This window comes from Varanus komodoensis, unplaced genomic scaffold, assembly GCF_004798865.1.
Source record: "Varanus komodoensis strain SLA01 unplaced genomic scaffold, ASM479886v1 scaffold6_2, whole genome shotgun sequence".
Lineage (NCBI taxonomy): Eukaryota > Metazoa > Chordata > Lepidosauria > Squamata > Varanidae > Varanus > Varanus komodoensis.
The window spans coordinates 16,654,687-16,678,316 of record NW_025336346.1 but is presented as its reverse complement, the minus strand read 5'-3'; the positions used below and the strand labels follow the sequence as shown (position 1 = coordinate 16,678,316).

The window sequence follows — 23,630 nt, the reverse complement described above, 5'->3', positions numbered from 1 at the left end:
CAGGAGAGGAGGGGATAGGAGTCCCATTTTATGAGCAAAATCCACTAATGCAATGTTGCATTTCAACCTATCATCACAATAATCATGTTGGAGAATGTCTTGATAAATTTTACAGATTTCACATTGGATAATGTTTTAATAGATTTATTTAGCACAGTATTTGCAATTCTTAGCAATTATGTTGATGGGCAATGTTATTAATTTTCTTAGGCATATCCAGAGAGAGAGAGAAAAGACTGGGTGAGAGAATGGCCTGGTCAAGTTGTTTTGTGTGTCTCACAAATGTTCTGGACAAGTGAAGTACATGAAGCCATAGCAAGTGGCCCACAGGTATCATGACACATTGTTCTGATATTTTCTTTCTATCTTTCCTGATTTTATATTTGTCTTTATACTCAGTTGTGTTAGATTCATTTTATGATGTTTATGATATAAAGTTATCAACTTGAAATATACTTTTAAAAAATCGAAATTATCCCATTTCACCCAGTAGTTAAATTGAATGTAAGAATTTAAAATGATTCTTAATACATATGAAAAATGTCATTGACTATTTAGATCTCAAATGTACTGAAGACTATAAAATCTCAAATAAATCTGTTGCTCATTTTACCAGTGGGCATTTCAGAAAAATATCTAGAAGGCAGGGTCAACCCTGTCATTAAGCAGAGTGAGACTGTACCTTCAAGGGGCAGTACAAAGGAGCGGCAAGTAGTAGTGAGATATAGCATATAGCTGTGTGTGTGCCATGTGGCCTGTTCTTGAATCTCTTAGGCTAGACCTTTCCTGCCTGGCTCATAGTCAATGTCAAAGTATGATTGAACTGTCATTCTGATAAGCTCCTGTACCAAGAAGAATATAGGCATGAATAAAGCTTGTATATAGGGAAACATGGCATACAAGAGAGATGTTTGTAGCAGGGTGTATCTATAAAATTGTTATAGTAATTATTATCAATGAGTTTGTGAACAGAGAAAGCAAAGGATCATAAGAGAGACCGGCAAGAATTCTCTGTCAAGTTGTGGTTTATAGAATTTTTCAATGTTGATTTTGCAGGGCTTACAGAAATATTACAATACCCTTCAGCTTCAGTTAAATGATATTGTAGAGCTGGTAAGAGGGAAATTGTCTAAGCAAACAAGAACTACATTGGGTGCCTTAGTCACTATTGATGTGCATGCTAGAGATGTAGTCATGGAAATGATTGAATGTGGTATGTAGTTTCCAGTTTTTCTTTATGATTGTAAAAATAAATTAGAATAGAAATTATTGATGTGCATTACCCAATATTTTCCCTGTTGCTCTCAAAAACCACTATTTTTAAAACCAGTTCTCTCATTATTAAAATATTAATTCATTATTTTTAAAACTGCTTTCAGACTAGAAGAAAATAGGATTAGGCAGTCATGTCTCTTCCCCAACCTGACTCCCAAAATAATTCCCCTTCTTGCTTCCTTGCCAAAGTGGAGGAATGAACTGTAAAACATTTTTCTTGTTTGTATTATTACTAGATGTGCAGCATGAAACAGATTTTCAGTGGCTTGCCCAGTTGCGTTATTACTGGGAATATGAGAATGTTCGGGTGCGCATCATCAATTGTAATGTAAAATATGCTTATGAATATCTTGGCAACTCTCCTCGACTTGTCATTACTCCTCTTACAGATAGGTGTTACCGCACTCTGGTATGGTTTTAAAAATTACATTCCAGTAACAGTGATAACTATGTAAGGCAGGGGTCCTCAAACTTTTCCACCAGGGGGCCAGTTGAAAGCTGCTGGTGCTGGGCACGGGCCAGAAAGGCGGTACTGGCAGTGCGCGCAGGCCAGCGCGGGCTTGGCGTGTGCGGGCACGCGTGCTGCAGTGGGGGTGGGACGCACAGCGAGGCGAGGTGAGGTGAGGTGTGGGTGGGCGCACATGGCGAGGGGAGGTGAGGCACAGGTGGGTTCATGCACCTGACGAGGGGAGGCGAGGTGTGGGCAGGGGTGGGCGTGCGCCACGAGGCGGGCGCACGAGGCAACAGCTTGCTTGCTTGGAGATTGTTTTTTCCAAGCGAGCAAACCCCTTCTTCCCCGTGCGCAGGGTGAGGTGGGTGGCGGCGGGCGCAGGCGCACACGTGGCGGGTCCAAGTGGGCATGGCAGGCTGGATAAATGGGCATGGCAGACCGGATCTGGCCCCCGGGCCTTAGTTTGAGGACCCAGGATGTAAGGTATATTCAACAATTGCATTTCTGACAGTAACTTGCAAATATTTCCATCTTGTTGTGGTTCAGACTTTCAAAGTGTTACCTCATGCTTATGTATATAAATTTTAACGTGTTGAAGTATGACTAGCATGTTCTAGATTGGGGGCACAGACTTCAAGTGCGTATAAATTCAGCTTGATTTTTCAAGACTGGATCTGATTAGTTCTAAATAATTCTAAATAGCATTGTGAGAAATAGCAAATATAATTGTTTTTGTTCTGGATGGAGGATCATTTGCCAGCAAAGCAAAAAAGCAGTTTTCAACTTATTACTGATTCAAAGGAAATTGCTTTTGTTGAAAATTCTTTTATTAGTACTATGAAAGCAAATAGGAGAAAGCTGAGTTTAGGAATGAAGAAAAAGTGGTATAGAAATATAGCCAATTGTCTCATCTAGCTTATTAGTATTTTGTGCAATAATTGCTTTGTCCAGTAGTGATTTTCCACTCTGAAGATGGCAAGATTAACAAATGAATGTATAAATTCATTATAGTTAATAATAGGATAAATAAATGAATGGTGGGTCGGCTTGTGCATGTATTTCTGTGGTGTGTGAAAAAGAAAGATACAGAACTAGAGAAAAAGAAAGATTTGTTAAGAGGTAAACATGTGGAGACAAAGTACACAAGCTCATGTATAAGAAAATGAGAAGGAACAATATTATTATTTTCACATTGCATGTTTTCTATACCTTTTATACAATATTTTATCTCTGCCATTTAGAAATGGTTGTAAATTTGTTTGCATATAAAGACTGTAGCAGTTTTAAGTTTTGAAAAATTTTCAGTGATTATTTTTATTTTTAGATTGGAGCATTTTATCTAAATCTTGGAGGTGCTCCAGAGGGCCCAGCTGGGACAGGAAAGACAGAAACCACCAAAGATTTGGCTAAAGCTCTTGCTGTGCAGTGTGTTGTTTTCAACTGTTCTGATGGCCTTGATTACCTAGCCATGGGGAAGGTAAACTGCATCAGATTCTAATAATGTGATTTCCTATTTGAAAGGCGTCATAATTTTTTCATTCTTTTTATAGAATAAAAATATTTCTTTTATAAAAAAAGAATAAAGTCTTGTTATAAATGAAGCCAAAGAAATAATCACAAAGCTTGGTACTCACCTATTCCTGCAAGTTGGAAATATGAACAATAGTTCAGTAGGATGCCAAGGGCATCTAATCTGATCCTGTGTATACTAGTTGGGAAGGCAGAGTAAACATATGCAGAGAATTGTGCTGTTAGAGTGCTTTGCACTGTACTGCTAAGACTTCTTGAGGAATCAGAATCTGACCAGTGTGGAAGACAAACTAGATTGCCTGCCGATATGATCAAACCAATTCTGCATAGTTTGTTTTTAAATGCATTTCATGCTGTACATTGGAAAAATTAATCCCCGGAAGCACAATTCACATCATCACAACTTTTTTAAAAAGTATGTTTGATGTGATTTTCATATGTATTTCGCAAGCTACCAGTGTGAAGCTTGCTAGTGTGAAGGTAATAGTAAAGGTGAAATTATTCCCATTCCTATACATAATGGTTTGTGAAGTAGCTTAAACAGTTTTCTTGTAATATAACCTTATTAGCCTAATAGCACTTATAATTGTGATTGTAGTGTGACAGTAAACATATCTTACCAAAACATTACTGTATATTCCCAAAGCATTATTAGGCTTCCTTTTAAGTCTTTGAATTATTGATTAACTGTATGAAGACTGGCTTACTGTTTTGTTCCTAGTTTTTCAAGGGCTTGGCTTCTTCAGGTGCTTGGGCCTGCTTTGATGAATTCAATCGAATTGAACTGGAAGTGCTCTCTGTGGTGGCTCAGCAGATACTTTGTATCCAGAGAGCTATACAGATGAAGCTGGAGATATTTAATTTTGAAGGGACTGAACTGAAGCTTAACCCTAACTGTTTTGTTGCCATTACCATGAATCCAGGCTATGCAGGTCGCTCTGAACTACCAGACAATCTCAAGGTAAAATACTAATATAAACATGCTATCAGAGTTATTTCAAATCTTGCTTTTAAAAGATGCATGTCTTAATAGCTAATGGTCTGTGCATACTTCATCTATGAAGGTCCATGTAGTTCTGTAAGTTGTCCAACCATTGTTGTAAGTAAGCATATGTGTGACATACAGATGACACTGTAGTATTTGCATATATCATAGGACTTGAGTCTCTAAATTCACAATCCTTTTCTGTCTAAACATACTAAGTCCCACAACTCCTAGCACCTGCCAGTTAGCCATGATGCTTAAGAATGCTGGGATTAGAAGGATTTTTTTTCTGTCCATACTGTTAAGATTGCATCCTAACAGACAAAATAAAAACATACCATTGAAGTTGTCCTAAACAAATTAACAAACCAAACCATTAGGGATGAAGACAAATATAACCTTCCGAGAGAGGCAGAGGTGGTGGTTTAATGATGCCTTCCCTGCTCTGCGCTAATTTTTTTTTCTTTCCAGCGCTAAATTTTGGACTTTCCAGGTTTTTGGAAGAGTTCAGCTTAAAATGAAAGCGACTTCTTTCACTTCTTTGCTTGCAGGCTAGCAACATGACTTTAGAAATGTTCTCCTCACTGCCATTTCCCAGAGCAATTTTAAGAAAGCTTATTAAATACATTTAATCAGGGCTTTTTTTGTCATAGAACGCACCGGAACAGCATTCCGGCACCTTTTTTTCAATGGATTTTACTAAGTGATTTTGAACTGCGCAGCAGATCAGCAGCAAACATCATTAATATAGTGCCTGCAGGCTGCTATTTTGTCTGCTATCTGCTATCTGATAGTGAGAGATAGCTGCTTGGGACACTTCTCGCTGCTCGCTGCTCGGCTTGGGATTGTGTGTGTGCTTACTGTCGGCGGGGACGTGAGTTCCGGCACCTTTTTTTTTTTTTTTTACAAAAAAAGCACTGCATTTAATAAGCTTTCTTAACATTGCTCTAAGAGATCTTCATGAGTTCTTGAACTCATAACTCAATAAATGTACACATGGCACTTAATGGAGGCAGGTAACTCACCTGATGCATTACCAGAGATGCAAACAAATGATCCTTCTTTTGATATACTTTTCAGGTACTTTTTCGAACAGTGGCTATGATGGTTCCTAACTATGCTCTCATTGCTGAAATCTCTCTCTACTCCTATGGGTTCCTGAATGCTAAGCCATTATCAATTAAAATAGTTATGACCTACAGACTGTGTTCAGAACAGCTTTCATCTCAGTTCCACTATGATTATGGCATGCGTGCAGTCAAAGCTGTACTAATAGCTGCTGGTAACCTAAAACTGAAATTTCCAACAGAGAATGAAGATATACTGGTAAGTGCCAAATTGTATGTTACCTGGAATCCATTAGAATGAACAGCATGTTAGAACATATTTTTATGTTAAAAATAAAGAGTTAACACATTAATTTCTGTCAGGGACAGTTATAAATTCTGAATCTTTAGGTATTTTGGAAACTTTTCTGAAAAAGAAAGATGCCTTGGAGTTATTTGTGGACAACAGGCTAAATATGAGCCAACACTGATGTAGCCACAAAAAGGATAAATGCTATTTTATGATGCTTTAATAGAAGTGTTACTTCCAAATCACAAGAAGTAGGAGTTCCCCTACACTCCTCACTAGTCAGACCCCATCTGGAATACTGTGTCCAGTTCTGGGCATCAAGAGTTAAGAAGGATGCAGAAAGGGTTTAGAGGAGGGCAACAAAAACGATCTAGGGTTTGGAAACACTGCCCTATGAGGAGACTGAGACAACTGGGCATGTTCAGCCTTGGGAAGAGAAGACTGAATGGGGCATGATATCCCTATATAAATACTTCAAAGGCTTTCACAAAGTAGAAGGTCTCACTGATAGTAGACTGTAGGAAATGCAATAATCAATTCAAGTTGTGACAACCCAAATTCAGGCTAGAGATCAGGAAAAGTTTCCTCACTGTCATAGCAAAATGACAGTAGAACCAGTTCCCTAGAGAGATTGCGGGTTCTCCCACACTAGAGACATTCGAGGCGAAACTGAACAGCCATCTGACTAGGATGGTGTAAAATGGTGCCCTGCAACAGCAGGGGGTTGGACCTAATGGCCTTCATGGCCCCATCCAACTCTCCTATGATTTTATGATCTTGTTTCAGCTGTATAGATACACAGGGTGGCTCTTTTCTTACCTGAAAGAGGTCCCGCCTTATGGCTTCTCTCTTCTACATGCAAAATGAATGAAAAAAGTAATCAAACGCAAAGGTAGACAAAGCTTGCCCTTTTAAATTAATTACTTTTCTGGATGAATTTATAGAAGACAAGGCAGAAAGAGTGTATAATTATTAGATTCATATCCTGCCTTTTTTCTTAAAATAAGCAGCTTGCATCATTCTCTTCTTCCTGCTCTGTTTTATCCCTACCATAACAGCCCTGTGAGATAGCTTGGGCTGAGAGGCTGAGAACCCAAAGTCACCCAGTTGGCTCCATGGCTGAGTGGGACTAGAACCCAGATTGTTTGAGCTCCAGGTCCATGTCTTAACCAGTATACCACACTCACTACTACTGACTACTGGAAAAGCCTTGTGTCACCTTAAAAAGTTAACTACTATATTTTGGTATAAGTTTGGCCAAAATGCATCAGAAAATCAAATTTATAATATAAATAAGACATTTCCCAAGAATTTCTTATTAGCATTATGTTATAATTATCACAGCAAAATTGCCATTGACTATACATGTTGGGAATTGTAGTCCAAAACATGTGAAGGGTGCCAGTTTGGGGGAGACTAAATAAAGAGGGTATCACAAGTGGCACAGCAACTCCTGTTCAAAATATGTGCCTTTAGCATAAAATACCTGTGTTAGATGATACTATTTGTCCTTTAGTATTGCTACCACTTTGCCTCCTTACTATTACTAAATGTTTCTTAGTATTCCCAAGTATTGAGTCTTTCATATTACTTATGCTGTGGTAATTATTGAGGCATTTTTGGAGTGGGGTTGTATTATAATTCTGGTTTATGAATGCTCCTAAGTTGTGGAAGGCTGTTCTAGTCTGTCTGTACTAGGAGTGACCAGCGTAGGAATTAACAGAATCCCCAGCTGAATTATAAAAGTCAGGCACAATGATTCAGCATTAGTGGTGCTTAAAAGCCCCTGGCTTGCCTGGAAATGTCTTAAATAATGCCACATACTTATTTGACATATCCTGTTCTGGGGATTGGAAAGTCGTGTGAGGAAGCCCCCACCCCCTTTGATGTCTTTCTTTTGTGTAGATACAAATTCTAATTCATGATTGTAGCATTTATTTATTCATTTATTTATTTATTTGGAATGCTTGTATGCTGCCCCATTCGCATAAGCCTCGGGGCGGCTTCCAACAAATAAATAACAATATATAAAAATATATAAATTGGATACATCCAGGCAATAAATAAAAGCAATAAATAATTTAACAGTTAATTAAAATAACATGTAAATAAAAAGGTCTTGGCCTGGCACCGAAAAGCAAATAACGACGGCACCAGGCGGACTTCTCTGGGGAGCACATTCCATAGGTGGGCGCCACCGCAAAGAAGACCCTCCTCCGGGTACTCACCCTCCTAATATCCTTCACAGAGGGTTCCCGGAGAAGGGCCTCTGCCGCCGATCTTAGAGGGCGGGAGGGCAAGTATGGACGTAGGCGCTCCTTCAGGTACCCAGGTCCCAAGCTGTTTAGGGCTTTATAGGTAAGCACCAGCACCTTGAATTGGGCCCGGACTTCAATGGGGAGCCTGTGAAGCTGACAAAGGACTGGGGTTATATGAGAACAATGCCCAGTCCCCGTCAGCAACCTGGCAGCTCTATTTTGCACCATTTGAAGTATCCGGACCGTCTTCAGGGGCAGCCCCACGTAGAGCGCGTTACAGAAGTCTAATCGGGAAGTAACCAATGCATGCATCACTGTCGCCAGGCAGTTGTCCTCCAGGTAGGGACGCAGCTGATGGATCAGCCAAAGCTGATGGAAAGCGCTCCTCGACATCGCCGACAATTGAGCTTCCAAAGTCAGCTTCGGGTCGAGGAGCTGAATTGATGAAATCCCACAATTTCATGGGATTGTGCCATAACTTTCCTTAATTAGAGATTTGAAAAAAAGAGATATTAATAGGAAGCACATTGCACATTTTTTTGTTGTTAAGATTAATATGTGTTGTATAAACTTGAACATACTTTCTGTTTTTGCTTTTTTGTTGTTGTTTTTCAGCTGCTTCGTTCAATCAAAGATGTAAATGAACCTAAATTTTTGTCACATGATATACCTCTGTTTTTGGGCATTACAAGTGATTTATTTCCTGGTATTAAACTCCCTCAAGCTGACTACAATGTGAGTACAGTTGCAGGAGATAGTTCCATAGTAATAGTTTTAGTACTTGCCAGTTTTAGCTAATGAAGTTATACATTTCTAGCTATATAATGATAACATCGTTCATGTCTTTACTTTTGTTGGTAGACTTCAGTTCACACAGTCTTCTGTAAAGCTGAAGATTGCATTAGAATTTGAACTGTTCGAAATTAAGAAATTAAGACATTTCTTAATTTTTAGTAGCCACCAAAAATATTTGCTGATGATACATTCTTAACAATTAAAGACCCATCTAAAGTTATGGATCAGATTAAAACTAATTTAGGAAAGTCTTTTTAAATTGCATTTCAGGATTTTCTGGAATGTGCAAATGAATGCTGTAAAACACACAATGTTCAGCCTGTTAAAGTTTTTCTAGAAAAGATGATACAGACCTATGAAATGATGATAGTTCGACATGGGTAAGTATATTTCTGAGAAATACCTTTCAGAAACACCACATGATTGTTACAAAGCCTATGTAACAATGGGACTTGACTAAATGTAATATGGACTGGACCATATTCATGAGGTGTGGAATGGTTCATGTGTGCATCAAACACTGTATATGGTGTGCATTTTGCATCGTAGAAGTTAAGAGAAAACTACTTGATTTCAACTGAACTCATCATTTTGTAACAGTACCGGCAAAGATACAGGCTTGAGGCCCAGTTTCCCCAGGCATTTTGTGCTTCAGTCCCTGTTGTTATTTAAATTTGTTATTGTATTTATAAATCTTTATACTAGTACTAATTTTTACTATAATTTTAAACTGCTGAGAGCTACCCACAGATCTTTGCCTAATGAAATATGTATATAGAAATATAATGAAGGAATGAATAGATACTTTAAACAATGCAAACTTCCTATACTACTTGGTCCATTGTTATTTGACCAAGATGGTCTTCAACTTAATTAGTTTCAAGAGATGGAGTCAAATTCACATTATCTCAAGAAAGCAACAAGACATAGGAGAAAATTAACCGACATCAATTCTTCTCCTCTCGGGCCAATACTTAGACTCTTCCTAGGAAAAGAGGAAGTTCTCTTGAATAAAAGCTCCCTTTTAACTTAAAGGGAAAAAGTCATTTCAACTTCCTGGATTGCCTCTTAATAAACCGAAGCAGTCTCATAAGAGAATGGGAAAGACACTGCTATATTTGGCTTGGGCCAGTACTGCCACCTGCAATAAGGCGTCTCCCATGAGGTGGGATGAGCCTTTGATTCATGCAATGGATCAGGAAGGGCCATAGATCCCGTGAACCTTGCTGCAAGAACAGCCAGGAGTCTTGAAGCTCTTGTCACCCTGTGCCGCTCAAAGGGAAGCGTATGGTGGGTGGGCGCTCCAGACAGTTTGGCTGGCCATGTTCTTGCTGAGGCAAGCAGTTCAGTAGGAAAGCAACTGAGCCAGCTCTTCAAAGCAGTTGCCACCTGCACATCATATACCTCTGTTTGAGTAGGGCATCAGTGCATGGGGAGTCAATGTGCATGCAGAATGTTTGTGTACAACAGGTCTTCCACATACAGTACATGCAAACCCCAGTGATAAACAGCTAGCAAGAGAGAGATGTCTGCTGGTTATAGATCTTGATTCTGGTTGAGACATTTTAAAATGTAGCCAGTTTCCTTAACAAATAAAACTGGTAATAAAAAGTCACAGTACTTTTGTCATCTCATTTCTACAATCCTTCAAGATACTGAATGTTCCAGCTCTTGTGAGAATAAATGCTTGAACATACAGTGCTGTTTAGTCGTAGTAGTAGTCAAATTGACTTCTTGGCAGAAAGGACAATATTGACTAACAACTTTTTATTGATCAGTTTTATGCTTGTAGGAGAACCTTTTGCTGGGAAGACCAAAGTGTTGCATGTGTTGGCAGATACACTTACCCTTATGAATCAGCGTAGTTATGGAGAAGAAGAACGAGTCATACACAGAACTGTAAATCCAAAAGCTATAACCATGGGACAGCTTTTTGGACGATTTGATCCAGTATCTCATGAGGTAGGTATTTAATAGACCTTGGTTATACTTTGGTAATATACCTTATATGGTTACAGTGATAAACCATATAAGCCCTTGACTATACTTGTGCAGATGCAAACATTGCCTATATCTGGAAGAATGGAATTTGGCTAGGAAAGCTGACAATTATGTGCATCTCTGTGTAAGTTCATAGACAGATAGATAGATAGATAGATAGATAAACAGTACATATTGAAAATGTAGAATCTTTTGCTGATCATAAGGGTGTGCAGTGAAATCTTCATACATCTAGTTGCCCGCCCCCCCCAAAAAAATCCATGGTTTATATGTGCTGTTAAATGTGAATTGAATGAAAAATGTACTTTAAAAACTGACACATGTATGCATTTTTATATTGTGTAATCAAAATACAAAAACTCCAGTTAATACTGGAGAATGTATACAAATTGACAGCATACACAGAATATTGTCATCCAGAGGGGAAAAGCAATCATACAACTTCACCTTTTGTCTTTTGCTCCTGTCTTCCCTCCCTCTGGCCCTGCCCATCCCTAGAATGCAACCCCCAAAAGCTTCTTTGAAATTAAAGTAGCCCCTTAGACTGAAAGAGGTTCAACATTTTTGGTTAAATCCATCCTCTGATATCATTTTGAACTGATTTTACTGCTACATTTGTTCTCTCAGACATGCTGGATGCTTGACTTTTCGTTTGATTTTTTCTGACTTCCTAATGCCATGTTAATTGCATTGTTATCTCTCACCTCTGACTTTTAAAAAACTTTTAAAAGTTGTTTTAAAATATGAGCTGCCTTCTAAATTGAAGCAGAAAACTGGAGAATAAATATTTTAATAAATAAATAAACTAATGGTTATTCACTCTTTCAACAAGGGGTTGACAGGTGGCATACAAGCAAATATCAAAACAGGTATAAGATTAAAATAAACAACTAAAATAAAGTAAGAGAAAAGGAGGTAAGCAGAAAATAAGCAAGCACCAGCCTAATAAGCAGCAGATCATCATAACAGAACAGCTTCATATTATGTACTGCCAAAAGCTTGGGGAAACAGAACAGATTTCACCTAGCACTTAAAATTATCAAACATATTTTGGGAGAACATTCCATAGTTAGGGTGCTACCACAGGAAAGGTAGGGCAGCTTACACAGAGTGGTGGTGCAATTCATCTTTAAAACCCAAGTTTGCCTTCATTGCCTCCCTTTGGTCAGATAAGCCTAATCCTCTGTACTGAGACCACAACAATGGATTTGTAATGACTTCTAGTAATATAGTACCTGTTTCAGCACTATCAGGGATGTCTTCAGCACACATTGGATAAAATAATAATCTTGTGAATTGGGTTTAGAGTTTTGCAAAGTGATATGCAAACCAGGAGTTACAGGCTGGGTTTTGATGCTCTGGATACTCTACCTTGTAGAGAAAAGTTTGGAAAAGGGCTGACACAAAAGAAAGAAGCAGGTGCTGTCTTCAGAACTCTTACTTGTATCAGAAACCTTGCTATATCCAGGATCTTCATGTTCAGATGTTTCTAAAGGGAAATAGGCTGACCAAGTGCAATCTATATATTGTCTAATAGCTCTCTGAATGGATTTTTTTCATACTCTAGACAACTGTGGGACTTCTTTAAATGCCATAATTGGTACCCCAGTGGGTAACTTAACATTTGTAGGCAATAACAAACGGAATTCATTTTAATAATTCTTACAGTGTGGTTAACTCTCATTCTTGCAGGTCCCAAGAAATGATACTGTCAAAATTCATATGTACCAGAAGCAGAGCGTGTTAATGTAGGAGGCATACATAGCTGTACCTCAAATATTTTGGACAATAGAAAGCAAATGTCTTTTCTTTCAATTAATCTACATTGAGGAATTAGATCACCATTTGTACATTCATGCTATAGATACTCAGCACTGAGTCAGTTAAAGTGATACTGTCCCTTGAATAATTTCACATTCTGCAAGCTAACATAGTCTATGTATAGTGGCCAGACAAACCATGAAATTCTCATTTGTGTTGCAAATTTATATACCATTTCTTCACATTTGTATTAATTATAATACCAGTATTTATGTACCCTTCATTTGATTCACATTAAATGTAACACACACACACACACACGTTTTATTTCTTCTAGTGTATGCCCGTAAAAACATTATTTGTTTGCTTTATCTATACATAATTTAAGACTTAATATTTGCCTGCATGTTTTATTTGTTCGGCTTGTCCATTCAGTAGAACAACCAACCATTTTTCAGTTAAGTACCAATAGAGTCAGTTGAGCATTTGTGTCAAATTTTAATAAGTGTTCCTCCTTCATTTTAGTGGACAGATGGCATAGTTGCCAACACTTTTCGAGAATTTGCTTTAACTGAGACACCTGACCGCAAATGGGTTGTTTTTGATGGTCCTATTGATACCCTTTGGATAGAAAGCATGAACACTGTGTTAGATGACAACAAAAAGGTAATGCCTAAGTGAATACATGGATAAAAGCAATCTTAAAGATGTTCAACAATTAACCCTGGTAAGAAATAAATTTTAGGAAAATAAAAGCTATTAAAAGTTTATGCAGTGGGTCAAGGTCCAAAATGGCTGAGAACCAGCACGTTATTTTGAACATTTCATTACCACTCAGGAAGCTGGTAATTAGGGAAAGAATATGCATCATACTGCAACTGCTCTTTCTTTTGACAAGTTTTTGAGAAACATGTTTGTTAATACATGCTTTTCAATCAAAGTTAGTACAGCCAATTCATTTTAATATAAATTGTTTTATTGAGTTTTAATACAAAGGGAATGTCAAAAATAAGAAAGCGAGTTAATAATATTTGCTTAAAACCCATCTCTGGTCCACTACAAAAACAAAATCTCAATTTCTAGAAAACAGTATGCCCATTTACAGGTTATTCAACTTCATCTATCTCTTCCTTGGGCAACAACAGTGCAATAGATCTAGCATATGGTTTTTAAAGAGGAGAACAGGATACATGCACATACACATGCACAAATGAGCACAGGAAACCAGAAAGAGTAGTACAGAGATCCAGCGGCAGAGCAGGTATATAAGCAGTCAATTGTCTTCTGAGAGTGCTTTAAAATGGATTCTATGCTTTCAGCATTGAGAATTTAGAATAATAATTTTTGCTGTGTTAAAAATCCAGTGATGATTCTGATATTTCTTTCAGTGATTGGTTGCAATGAAAGATTCAAGCTGTTTCCACATGGAGTGCTCATAATATTACTAATCAAAGGGCACCATGTAGCTATTCTGACTTCCTCCTCAACAGATTGTCTCATTTCAAGTTGGGGATAAATGCATTTGTCTACTTCTGCTGTAAAACAGTTGTGGTGGATTTGTGTTGTTATGCATGCACATGCATGTGCACACACACAAATATGAATTGACCTATTTAAAGTTGTGCGGGTGCTTTTTGCATTTTTGTTTTAGCTTTGTTTGATGAGTGGAGAAATCATCCAAATGTCAGCTCAGATGAGCCTTATCTTTGAAGCTATGGATCTGTCTCAGGCTTCAGTAAGTTAAAATCAAATTTAAATAGTATATTAGATTTTAAAATAGAGATATTATGAGATTTTAAGAATACTTTTATTATTCTGCAATAGCCTGCCACAGTCAGTCGTTGTGGAATGATTTACTTGGAACCTTTACAATTGGGCTGGATGCCGCTTGTAACTTCCTGGTTGAACACACTTCCTGAACCTTTAGATCAAAAGGAGTATCAAGACCTTTTCCAAGACCTTTTTAACTGGTTTATACCACCTGCATTACGACTTCGTCGGAAAAAATGCAAGGTAGTTAAGGGGTTGTTCTCTGGGAAATAGTTACTTCACAGAATCTGTTTTGACATAATCATTGATAGATGTAGCCAGAACATGCTCTGGTCCAGTTATGGATATTTTTCAGCTTGGACATCTTGAGGCTATGGATGAACTGCTTGGAGAAATCAAACCAATCACCTGTTCTTTGTATCGTAGCTTGTAAAATCTGTCAGGACTGTGGGTAGCAGAATAGAAGAAAGTTTCAGCTAAGGGATGGGGTTGTCCAGACTTCTTTTAAAATACTTAATGGGGAAACCACTTCTGAAAAGCCAAAATTAGATCCAGTGGCATTGGAAAATTATCACTGGGTCTCCAAGGTACCATTCTTAAGTAAGTTCCTAGAAGGGACGGTGGCTTATCAACTCTAGGCTAGGAGTTATAGTCAGTGTCATATAGTTGTGGGAGTTTTGGATGGAATCTTAGGAGATCCAGGTTCTAGTTCCTAACTGTGTATGAAGCTCATTGGGTGAATTTGGGCCAGTCACTGAGTCTCAGCCCAATGTTCCTCACAGGGTTGCGAGCAAACAATGCAGAGGAGAAGGACCATATAAGTTGTGTTCTGTTCCTTGTAAGAGGAAAAGGGTTGGGGCATAAATGTAAATGAATGAATTAATAAACTGAACTAGGACAATTCATATTCAACAAATATGGAACTAAGTACAATTTATCTTGGACATGCACATGATGGGCATGTCGTGAACAGAGCCAGAGATCAGACTAGATGGCTGGGAGACCCCTTCTGACTTGCTCTGTTTCTGTGTTTCTATGTTTCTATCTTGTATGCATTTTATAAGCATACTATGTTTGCTTATAAATAAGCAGTCTACACAGGATATCCTTTTCGTTGAAAAATAATCAGTGTACATTTTAAAAAGATTATTTCTAGAAATGGGCATTTGGTTGATTAAGATGGAAATAGTTTGAGACAATATGAAACACTTTGAGTGCAATCAGAGCTCTAGCTCTGACCTCAGAAGCACACTCTGAAGTCAGAGCTGGGATTTATCTCAGAGTACCCTCATCCCACCCTTGCGGCCAGTGCAGAAAGGACCATGCTGGATATGGCTCTAAGGTGTGAAGACTGATAGTCAAGTGAGAGAGTTGTAAGGGGGCAGGGATGGGAGGAATGAAGGTCGGGCGTGGTGCAATGTATCTGCTTTCTCTCCTCCTCATGCACTGGAGCAAATCACTTAGCCAGTTGTTTTGCAAGGTGGGAGAAGCATGGAGCTGACCTTTGCTTTTTCACTTTTTCTGCCCTATACTGTATGCCCTTTATCCTTCAAGAGGGTTGCAGGCAGCCACAAATGATTGTATTGCTCCATCTTAAGGAAACATGATCCCTACCCCACCTAGATCCACCTTTGTAACTGTTCTAAATTTAAATTAATAAAAGATAAAATGGTGCTGCATTAAAGTAAAAGTTTCATTTATTAGACATGAATATCTGTATTCATTACACATGTACTTTTAAAAGTTTTTTTCCTCTTACAGGAGTTAGTTCCTACTAGCAATAGCAATAATATAGTATCGCTAACTCGACTTTTGGAAATACTGCTTTGTGACACTGTGCAAAAGGATCCTAGTAACAAAAACATCAACAAGTGGATTATGGTTGGTCCAACTTATATATTTGTTTTTGTTTTTCATTTTTATTCCGTCCAATAGCTGAGGCTCTCTGGTCATTTAAAAAAAGTCAGAAAGATACAAACTAATTAATTTAAAAGAACAAAACCATAATAGCAATTCCAATGCTATGATTCAGCACAGCATAGCAGCAGTACAAACTAAAACTGAATATATAAAGAAAAATTAAAAAGTTGAACTATTAAAATACTGGGAAAATCAAAAAGGTCTTCACCTGGTGCTGAAAAGAATCCAAAGTTGGCACCACATGGACCTCTTTGGGGAGTTTATTCCAAAATCAAGGTGCCAAAACTGAAAAACTTTCCTTCTGGTAACCACTTGCTTCACTTCCTTCTGAAGGGGCAACCAGGGAAGATCCCCTGAAGATGACCTCAGGGTCTGGATTGGTAAATATGGGAGGATGGTACATATTGGTACATATGGGAGCCAGGTTATCCATCAGATAACCTGGCTGCAAGCCATTTAGGGCTTTGAATGTTAGTACTAGGACTCTGAATTGGGCCCAAACGTCAACTGGCAGACAGTGTAGCTGGAAGACGACTGTTGTATTTTATATTTAGCTATTGGTGATATATCTTTTGACAAATTTCATACTTTGAACAGCTTTTTTTACATTGATAAATAATTAAATGATTATTTGTGGTAGCTAAATAGTATGCACTTCAAACTGTTTAAATTGATATTTGCCTTGAGTATATAACAGGCTAGTTCAGTAATAAGCTGATGAGTGTGTGCTGTGAAAATACAATTTAATAATTGATATTTTTTAATGTTAGGGTTGTTTTGCATTCTCCCTGGTTTGGTCCATTGGTGGAACCTGTGATAGTGATGGCCGAGTTCTATTTGATAGCTTTATGAGAGATATTGTAACAGGAAAGCTAGATGAACATCCAGTGCCAGCATCTGTGGGCAAATGGGACCATCCTTTTGAAGAGAAAGGCTTGGTGTATGATTACATGTTTGAGGTATGAAATCATCTATAGAATTATTAACAGAGAATTTCAATTTAACTTTTTAATAGGTACTTGAATGTAAATAATTGTTTTAAGCCAGTAGGAATACAAATGGAATTTAACCATTAAAAGCTGCAGCTTAAATAGCCCCTCCTGGGAAGCTTTGGCTTCAGATGGTTTTATTTCAGCTGGAATTCATACAGTGAAGGATCTTGCATGATATGTGCATTCTAAACAACTAGAAGGGGACACTTGGATTTTATCCATGGACCTTTTGATCTATCATTGAATTCTATACTACTTGGCTATTTATTTGTTTGATTATATGTATACCCTACCCATCTTCAGACTTCATTTTTTAAAGAAAACTCTGCAGTGGGCCTGCATCCAAGCACAAACTAGATCCAGAACTGCTTAACTACAGCAAGATTGCTAAATTATATATGTTCAGACAGTGTCCCTTTCTGAATTACGGTTGTGTTATATTTTTAAAACCCAAATATATAGCAAGCATATTTTATCTTGAGGTATAGTAGAAAGTGCTCAACAACCCTATTATTTGCTGTTGCCGCCAACTCCTTCCTTCCTTACATTCTGTGGTATGTGCACATTAGTCAGGAAAGGAAGGAGTGTTGGTCCTTGTACTAGTCTTTTGCAAAAGGTACAAGAAGCATCTTTCTGTTTTAGCTCCTCCACAGAAGCCTAACAGATAAATGCAGAAATCACACCTTCCTTTTATAGAGTGGAAAAGTGAGAATGTAGAGGTGGCTGTTCTTTTGATCTCTCTGCATTTATGCGTATGAACTCTGCATGTGTGCAGCATGCGGTTAGGGAAACTTCTTTGGCTGAGGAATTGGTTAAAGAACCAATTAAAGGATTAAAGAATAGAATGTAGAGAGTTGGAACAAATAATAAATTCTCCCAGTGGAATGATGTTAAAAAGTGGAGTTTCATGGGGATCCATTACGGGATCAGTGCTTTTCAATCTATTCATAAATGGCCTGGAATTGGGAGTGAACAGTAAAATGGGCAAGTTTGCTGATGGCAAAAATTTGTTTAGGGTGAGTAAATAATTTCTCTCTAAACTAGAAGACAGACTAAAGATCAATGTGTTGAAATATTTAATGTAAGCAAGTGTGAAGCGATGCACATTGTGACCAACAAACAAACAAACAAAAAACAACTCAAATTGAAGTATAAGCTGTAGGTCAGTTGTAGATAGCTCAGAACCCAAGAAAAAATTGTGGACAGGACAGTGCTAAATAGCTCAGTGAAAATGTCAACCCAGTATGCAGCTGCTGTGGAAAAGACAAACTCCATGTTAGACATAACTAAGGAATGGAAAATAAAACTGCCAATACAATTCTTCTTTCACATCTGGTCACTGTACCTAAAAGAGGTATTGTATAATTGAAAAAAGAGCAGGAAAAGCTTCAATACCTGGGACTGCTTAGCTTAGAAAAGAGGCAAGTAAGGAATGTACAAAATGATTCAAGATGTAGAAAAAGTAGGTAAGGAGGCATTTTTCTCCCCTACACAATACTAGAACCTAGAGTTCCCCCATGAAGCTGGTTGGTAGGGAATTCAAGACAGATAAAGGGAAGTTCTCCTTCACATGGAACATTGTTAAATTATGAAATTCACTTTCAAAAATGGCCACCAATATGAACAGATTCATTGTGGGCAGAGCTGTCAGTAGGTGTGAGTCATGATGGCTCTATACGTCCTCAAATATTCAAGGCAGTATCCCTATAAATACCAGTTGCTGAGGAACTTGGGCAGAAGGTGGTGCTGAACTCGCATCCTGCTTGTAAGTTTCCTTCTTACAAATGTCCCAGCAATTATGGAAGACCCATAACAAATGACCCATAACTCTTCCACATCTATTCTTCAGCTACCTTTGCACTGTGTATGTCTGACCACCAGACAGTGAAGGCATGGTGACAAAATAAGCATTGAAACAAGAGTGGGTCTCTTGAAGACCAGATATATCTCATCAGAATATTCTAGGCAGAATCATCTATTTTATCCCAGCAGAAATCAATACTATTCAACACCAAATTCAATGTGATACCAAGGCAATGGTGGGATATGGCTCAGATTAACAGGGTTGTTATAAGAAGTCTACTCCTGAGATTGCTATAGATGAGGAATTTTAGCTATTAAACATCCCCCATCATCCTTGTTGTAAGCCGCCCCGAGGCTTCGGCGAATGGGGCGGCATAAAAATGTTTTAATAAATAAAATAAATAAATAAATCCTAGTATAGATAGCCCTAGTGGGTTCTCATCTATTCCCTTGTTCTTCTGTGGCATAATCAATACCAAAAGTTTAAACTTCTCATGCAGAAAAAAAGGGGGGATCCCCCTCTGGACTGCTTGGAATCTATGAAAGAGATATTATTTTAGTACCAAGAGTTGAACATGGCTTCAACTGCACCTTGCAACTTCTTCATGCAAAACCTATGAGATAGGAGAGAAACAAAGCAATAGTCTCCTCTTTTCTTTACCTTGAGTTTTTATTTTTTTTTATTTTTTTGTTTTTTCTAGCAGCAACAACAGTGAGGTTTGGTTGGTGCCTTCTTCAGAAAGTCAACTTGTGAAATAGATGCCTCTTTTCCCTTTCTCTTTTTTTCCTTGTTATCTGTAGAGGAAAAAAGTTGTTTTTTCTCCTGAGAAATGTGCTTTTGCTTCTTGCACAAAGTAGAGAAAGAGAGGCTATCCCTTTCAACCATAGAGTAGTAAAGGGCTATAGATGTTTTTCAGTCCCTTCCAGTTGGGTTTTTGGAGGAAATAGTAAAGAGGAAGTTCTTTTTGCTGCTCCATGCAAATACTTTTTCCTCAAACCGCACCTTGCAAGAGAAGTATATTTCCTTTTCTTTCTGGAAAAATGAAGTCTAAAGGGCCAGACTGCAGGTAGGGTGTTTGATGGAAATACTGCAGTGTTTGCTATATCTGGGAGGAACTTTTCCCATTGACAAGGAAGTGACTGGGTTTATTACATCCTAGTACTAAATAACACTACACTTATTAGTAAATACATAGCAATATACTTCATATATATTGAATTTTTAGCCGAGAATGCACCGGGAATGCATAGTTTTTAAACGATTTTTTAAAATTGTTATATTATCATTATTTATGTATTCTTTGTGAGCCGCCCCGAGGCTTTGTTGCAATGGGGGCGACAGAGAAATGTTTTAAATAAATAAATAAATAAATTATATCTACAATTTTATAATTTAAGATGAGATGAGATTCAATTAAATGTTCAAAATAATAATTGCTAAAAGCATTAAATGTTAGTAAAACAATTTTGAATTTCTTTTTTGGCACATATCTTCCACAAAACTTTATTTCTGTATTCCTTCCTAGCTCAAAGGAAAGGGTCGATGGGCACACTGGAACGAAGCTATTAAAACTGCCAATTTTGATAAAACTGTTAAGATTCAAGACATTATAGTTCCAACAATGGACACAGTCAGATATACCTATTTAATGGATTTGTGCATCAGATATGGAAAGTAAGAAACATTTCTTCCTGTAATAATGAAATTAGCTTCATTGTTCACATGAAGACTTTATTTAATGCCTCCAAAACCTGGTTTTTGAATTGAATTAACGTATGAGAATATGTCATTTTTGCACCCCTGTTGTCCCTTCAGTCTTTTCTATTCCTGTTAACAAAGAAGCTTGAGATTTGAAGACTGCCCTGGGTTGCTGGAAATGGAAACACAGGCTTGTGAGCAATGTGGGAAGCTGTCCAGCCTGGAGCGGGGTGTGGGGTGGGGGTCTTCTAACTATAGCCAGGTAGGTAGGAATGATGGAAGTAGCCCAGGCATGAGGCAGAGTCTAAGGAATCTATGAGTCTAAGGGCAGATTGTTTTCCAGAACTATGGTACTCTGTCAGAATCCCCACTAAGGGATGCTAACACCTCCTGGTTTCAGCATGTGTTAGCACATTCAGAGCTTCTTCAGAGCATATTTAGCTTCTTCTCCCCTTCCAAAAAAAAGGTCAATCTGACAGGTGGCAATGGTGCCATTTCCCTGTCAGCTTTAACCATGTTAAATTTGCAGTGTAACAGACCATGATTAATGAAGTGTTTCTAAATCTGCTTCAAAACCTGGGTTCAGATTGTAGTTAAACTGGGAAATAATTAGCATTAAACATGGTAAAGAGTAATACAGGTATAATTTTTAGTCATAGTTAAAAGAGCGGCTGTTGAACTTCAGGCCTGCAAGCCAAATCTGGCACTCCTGGAACCCTGTCTGGTCCTCTGAAGTTACTGAGATGGCCAGAACCCCTTCTTTTCTCACTCTGCAAACTATTTGGTGGTTTCTCAGATTTGCACACCCCCCTCCTCATTTGAAAAAGGTTGGAATGCTTTTGCTAAGGCTTACTTAGCACTGTAAGATCTTTATGCTAAAATATGCATATATTTGAGTGGATTTTGCTCCCCTTCTTTTCCCAACTTCAAGGTTGAAGCACTATTTCTGACCACTGAGCTGGGACTCCAAAATATTCTATGCCCCTCCCCAGTGCTGCCTAAGGCCTATAGGGTCACTCCTTAAATCTGTGAAAGTACACGACCAGTTTTACTTGGTACTTATAAGATAGTAAAGAAGATGTCAAATGAACAATAACTGGGGAAGGGGGTCCATAATATGAGTGCCTCCCTGCCCACTCAGTGGGGACATTTGGAGACCTCTTAGGTAGGAAAAAAAATGATTTGTTTGGATATCACAGTTTAGAACTGTAAAAACCAGGACTAGCACATTGTATTGGACTTCAGAACTAGTCAGTACAGCCATGTCACTATAATCATTCCCTCTGCACTAATCTACCTTTAGAGATAATGGCTTACTCCCATGTATGAATCTCTACACTGCATTCAGAAATAAGCACAGTTCATAAATAAAACCTCTATTCTATATAAGATTCCTGGATGCCAACTGTGTAATATAATCCATTAAATGAAGCTAAGTGTGTTTTGACTTTTCTTTCTAATTTATGCTTGTTCCTTTACATTACTGAAATTTCATGAATAAGTAACTGGAAACTTAGGGCAGCCATATATTTGTACATCACTGTACAATACTGCCAGTTATTAGTCTTTTTTGTTTATAATTTATACACATTTCTACAGAGAGACTAATACAAACATATTAAATTCTTTTCAAGACCACTGCTTTTTGTGGGACCAACAGGTACTGGAAAATCTGTATATGTGAAAGACAAGCTAATGAACCATTTGGAAAAGGAACACTACTTCCCTTTCTTTGTTAATTTTTCGGCTCGAACAAGTGCCAATCAGACTCAGGTTGGTAAGAACAACTATAATTAGAAATGTTCTGAATTTTTTTGTTAATTTAGGCATTGATGTTCATTGATGTACCATCAACTATGTGAAAAAGTACTTTCTTTTACATGTCCTAGACCTTCCATCAATCAGCTTCATGGGAATACTCTGAGTTTAAGTGTTAGGGGAGAGGGAGAAGGATGTCTCCATCTATACTTCCTCCAGTCCATACATTATTTTAAGCACCTGTATCATGTCTCCCCTTACTCATTGTTTTTCTAAACAAAACTGTCCCAGTTGTTGCAGCTCTTCCTCATAGGGAGTTGCTCCAGTGTCCTGATAATTTCCATTGCCCCTCTCAGCTTTTTTCAAGTGAATATTTTTTTCAGATAAGTTGACCAAAATGGAACTCCATATTGTAAGTATGCTTGCACCAAAGATTTGTATAAGGAAAGTAAGAATTTGGCAGTTCCCTTTTCTACTCCATTCCTAATTATGCCTAGTATGGAGTTTGCCTTCTTCAAGGCAGCTGAGCATGGCTTGGGTCCTGGCTACCTGAACGAGCGCTTACATCCGTATATGCCCGACCGCCCTTTGAGATCTGCGGGAGAGCCCCTTCTCCGGGAACCCTCCATGAAAGAAATTAGGAGAGTAAGTACTCGGAGGAGGGCTTTCTCTGCGGTGGCGCCCAACCTATGGAATTCACTCCCCAAAGAGGTCCGCCTGGCACCGTCGTTACTGGTTTTTCGGCGCCAGGTAAAGACCTTTTTATTTAAACATCATTTTAATTGTTAAAATATATGATCTGGCCAGGGCAACTTCTTCTTCCTTCTCTTTTCTCCTCCTATATTATTTATTTACTTATATTATACTGATAATTTTAATTTTATATTATTATGTTTGTAACTCAATGTATTTTTTGTATTTTTGTATTTAATGGTAATTTATTATGTTCTATTGTATTTCAACACAATTTTATTGTGTTGTAAGCCGCCCCGAGGTTTCGGCAAGGGGCGGCATAGAAATGTTATAATAATAATAATAATAATAATAATAATAATAATAATAATAATAATAATAATAGGGCTGCCATTTTCATCAAGCTGTCCACTGCTACCCTAAGATCCCATTCTTTCTCATTCACTGCTAGTTCAGATCCCATCGATGTATACTTGAACTTGGGATTTTTGCCCCAACATGCATTACCCTATACTTTCTTATATTGAACTGCATTTGCCATTTTTATGCCCATTCTCCCAGATTTAGTGTCACCAGCCAAACT

General features: G+C 37.9%; 1 protein-coding gene across 1 annotated transcript in view; it reads left to right on the top strand.

Moving 5' to 3' along the window:
• DNAH12 (dynein axonemal heavy chain 12) overlaps positions 1–23,630 on the top strand; it is a 113,017-nt gene that overhangs the window by 36,314 nt on the left and 53,073 nt on the right. Inside the window, exons 20-35 of the mRNA XM_044451206.1 lie at positions 211–330; positions 1,057–1,213; positions 1,512–1,684; positions 3,051–3,203; positions 3,978–4,217; positions 5,322–5,567; positions 8,471–8,590; positions 8,921–9,030; positions 10,429–10,612; positions 12,938–13,078; positions 14,064–14,147; positions 14,237–14,425; positions 15,944–16,063; positions 16,873–17,061; positions 20,424–20,572; positions 22,231–22,369. Of these exons, the coding sequence (XP_044307141.1) occupies positions 211–330; positions 1,057–1,213; positions 1,512–1,684; positions 3,051–3,203; positions 3,978–4,217; positions 5,322–5,567; positions 8,471–8,590; positions 8,921–9,030; positions 10,429–10,612; positions 12,938–13,078; positions 14,064–14,147; positions 14,237–14,425; positions 15,944–16,063; positions 16,873–17,061; positions 20,424–20,572; positions 22,231–22,369 (2,514 nt within the window). The remainder of the gene's footprint in view (positions 1–210; positions 331–1,056; positions 1,214–1,511; positions 1,685–3,050; positions 3,204–3,977; positions 4,218–5,321; positions 5,568–8,470; positions 8,591–8,920; positions 9,031–10,428; positions 10,613–12,937; positions 13,079–14,063; positions 14,148–14,236; positions 14,426–15,943; positions 16,064–16,872; positions 17,062–20,423; positions 20,573–22,230; positions 22,370–23,630) is intronic.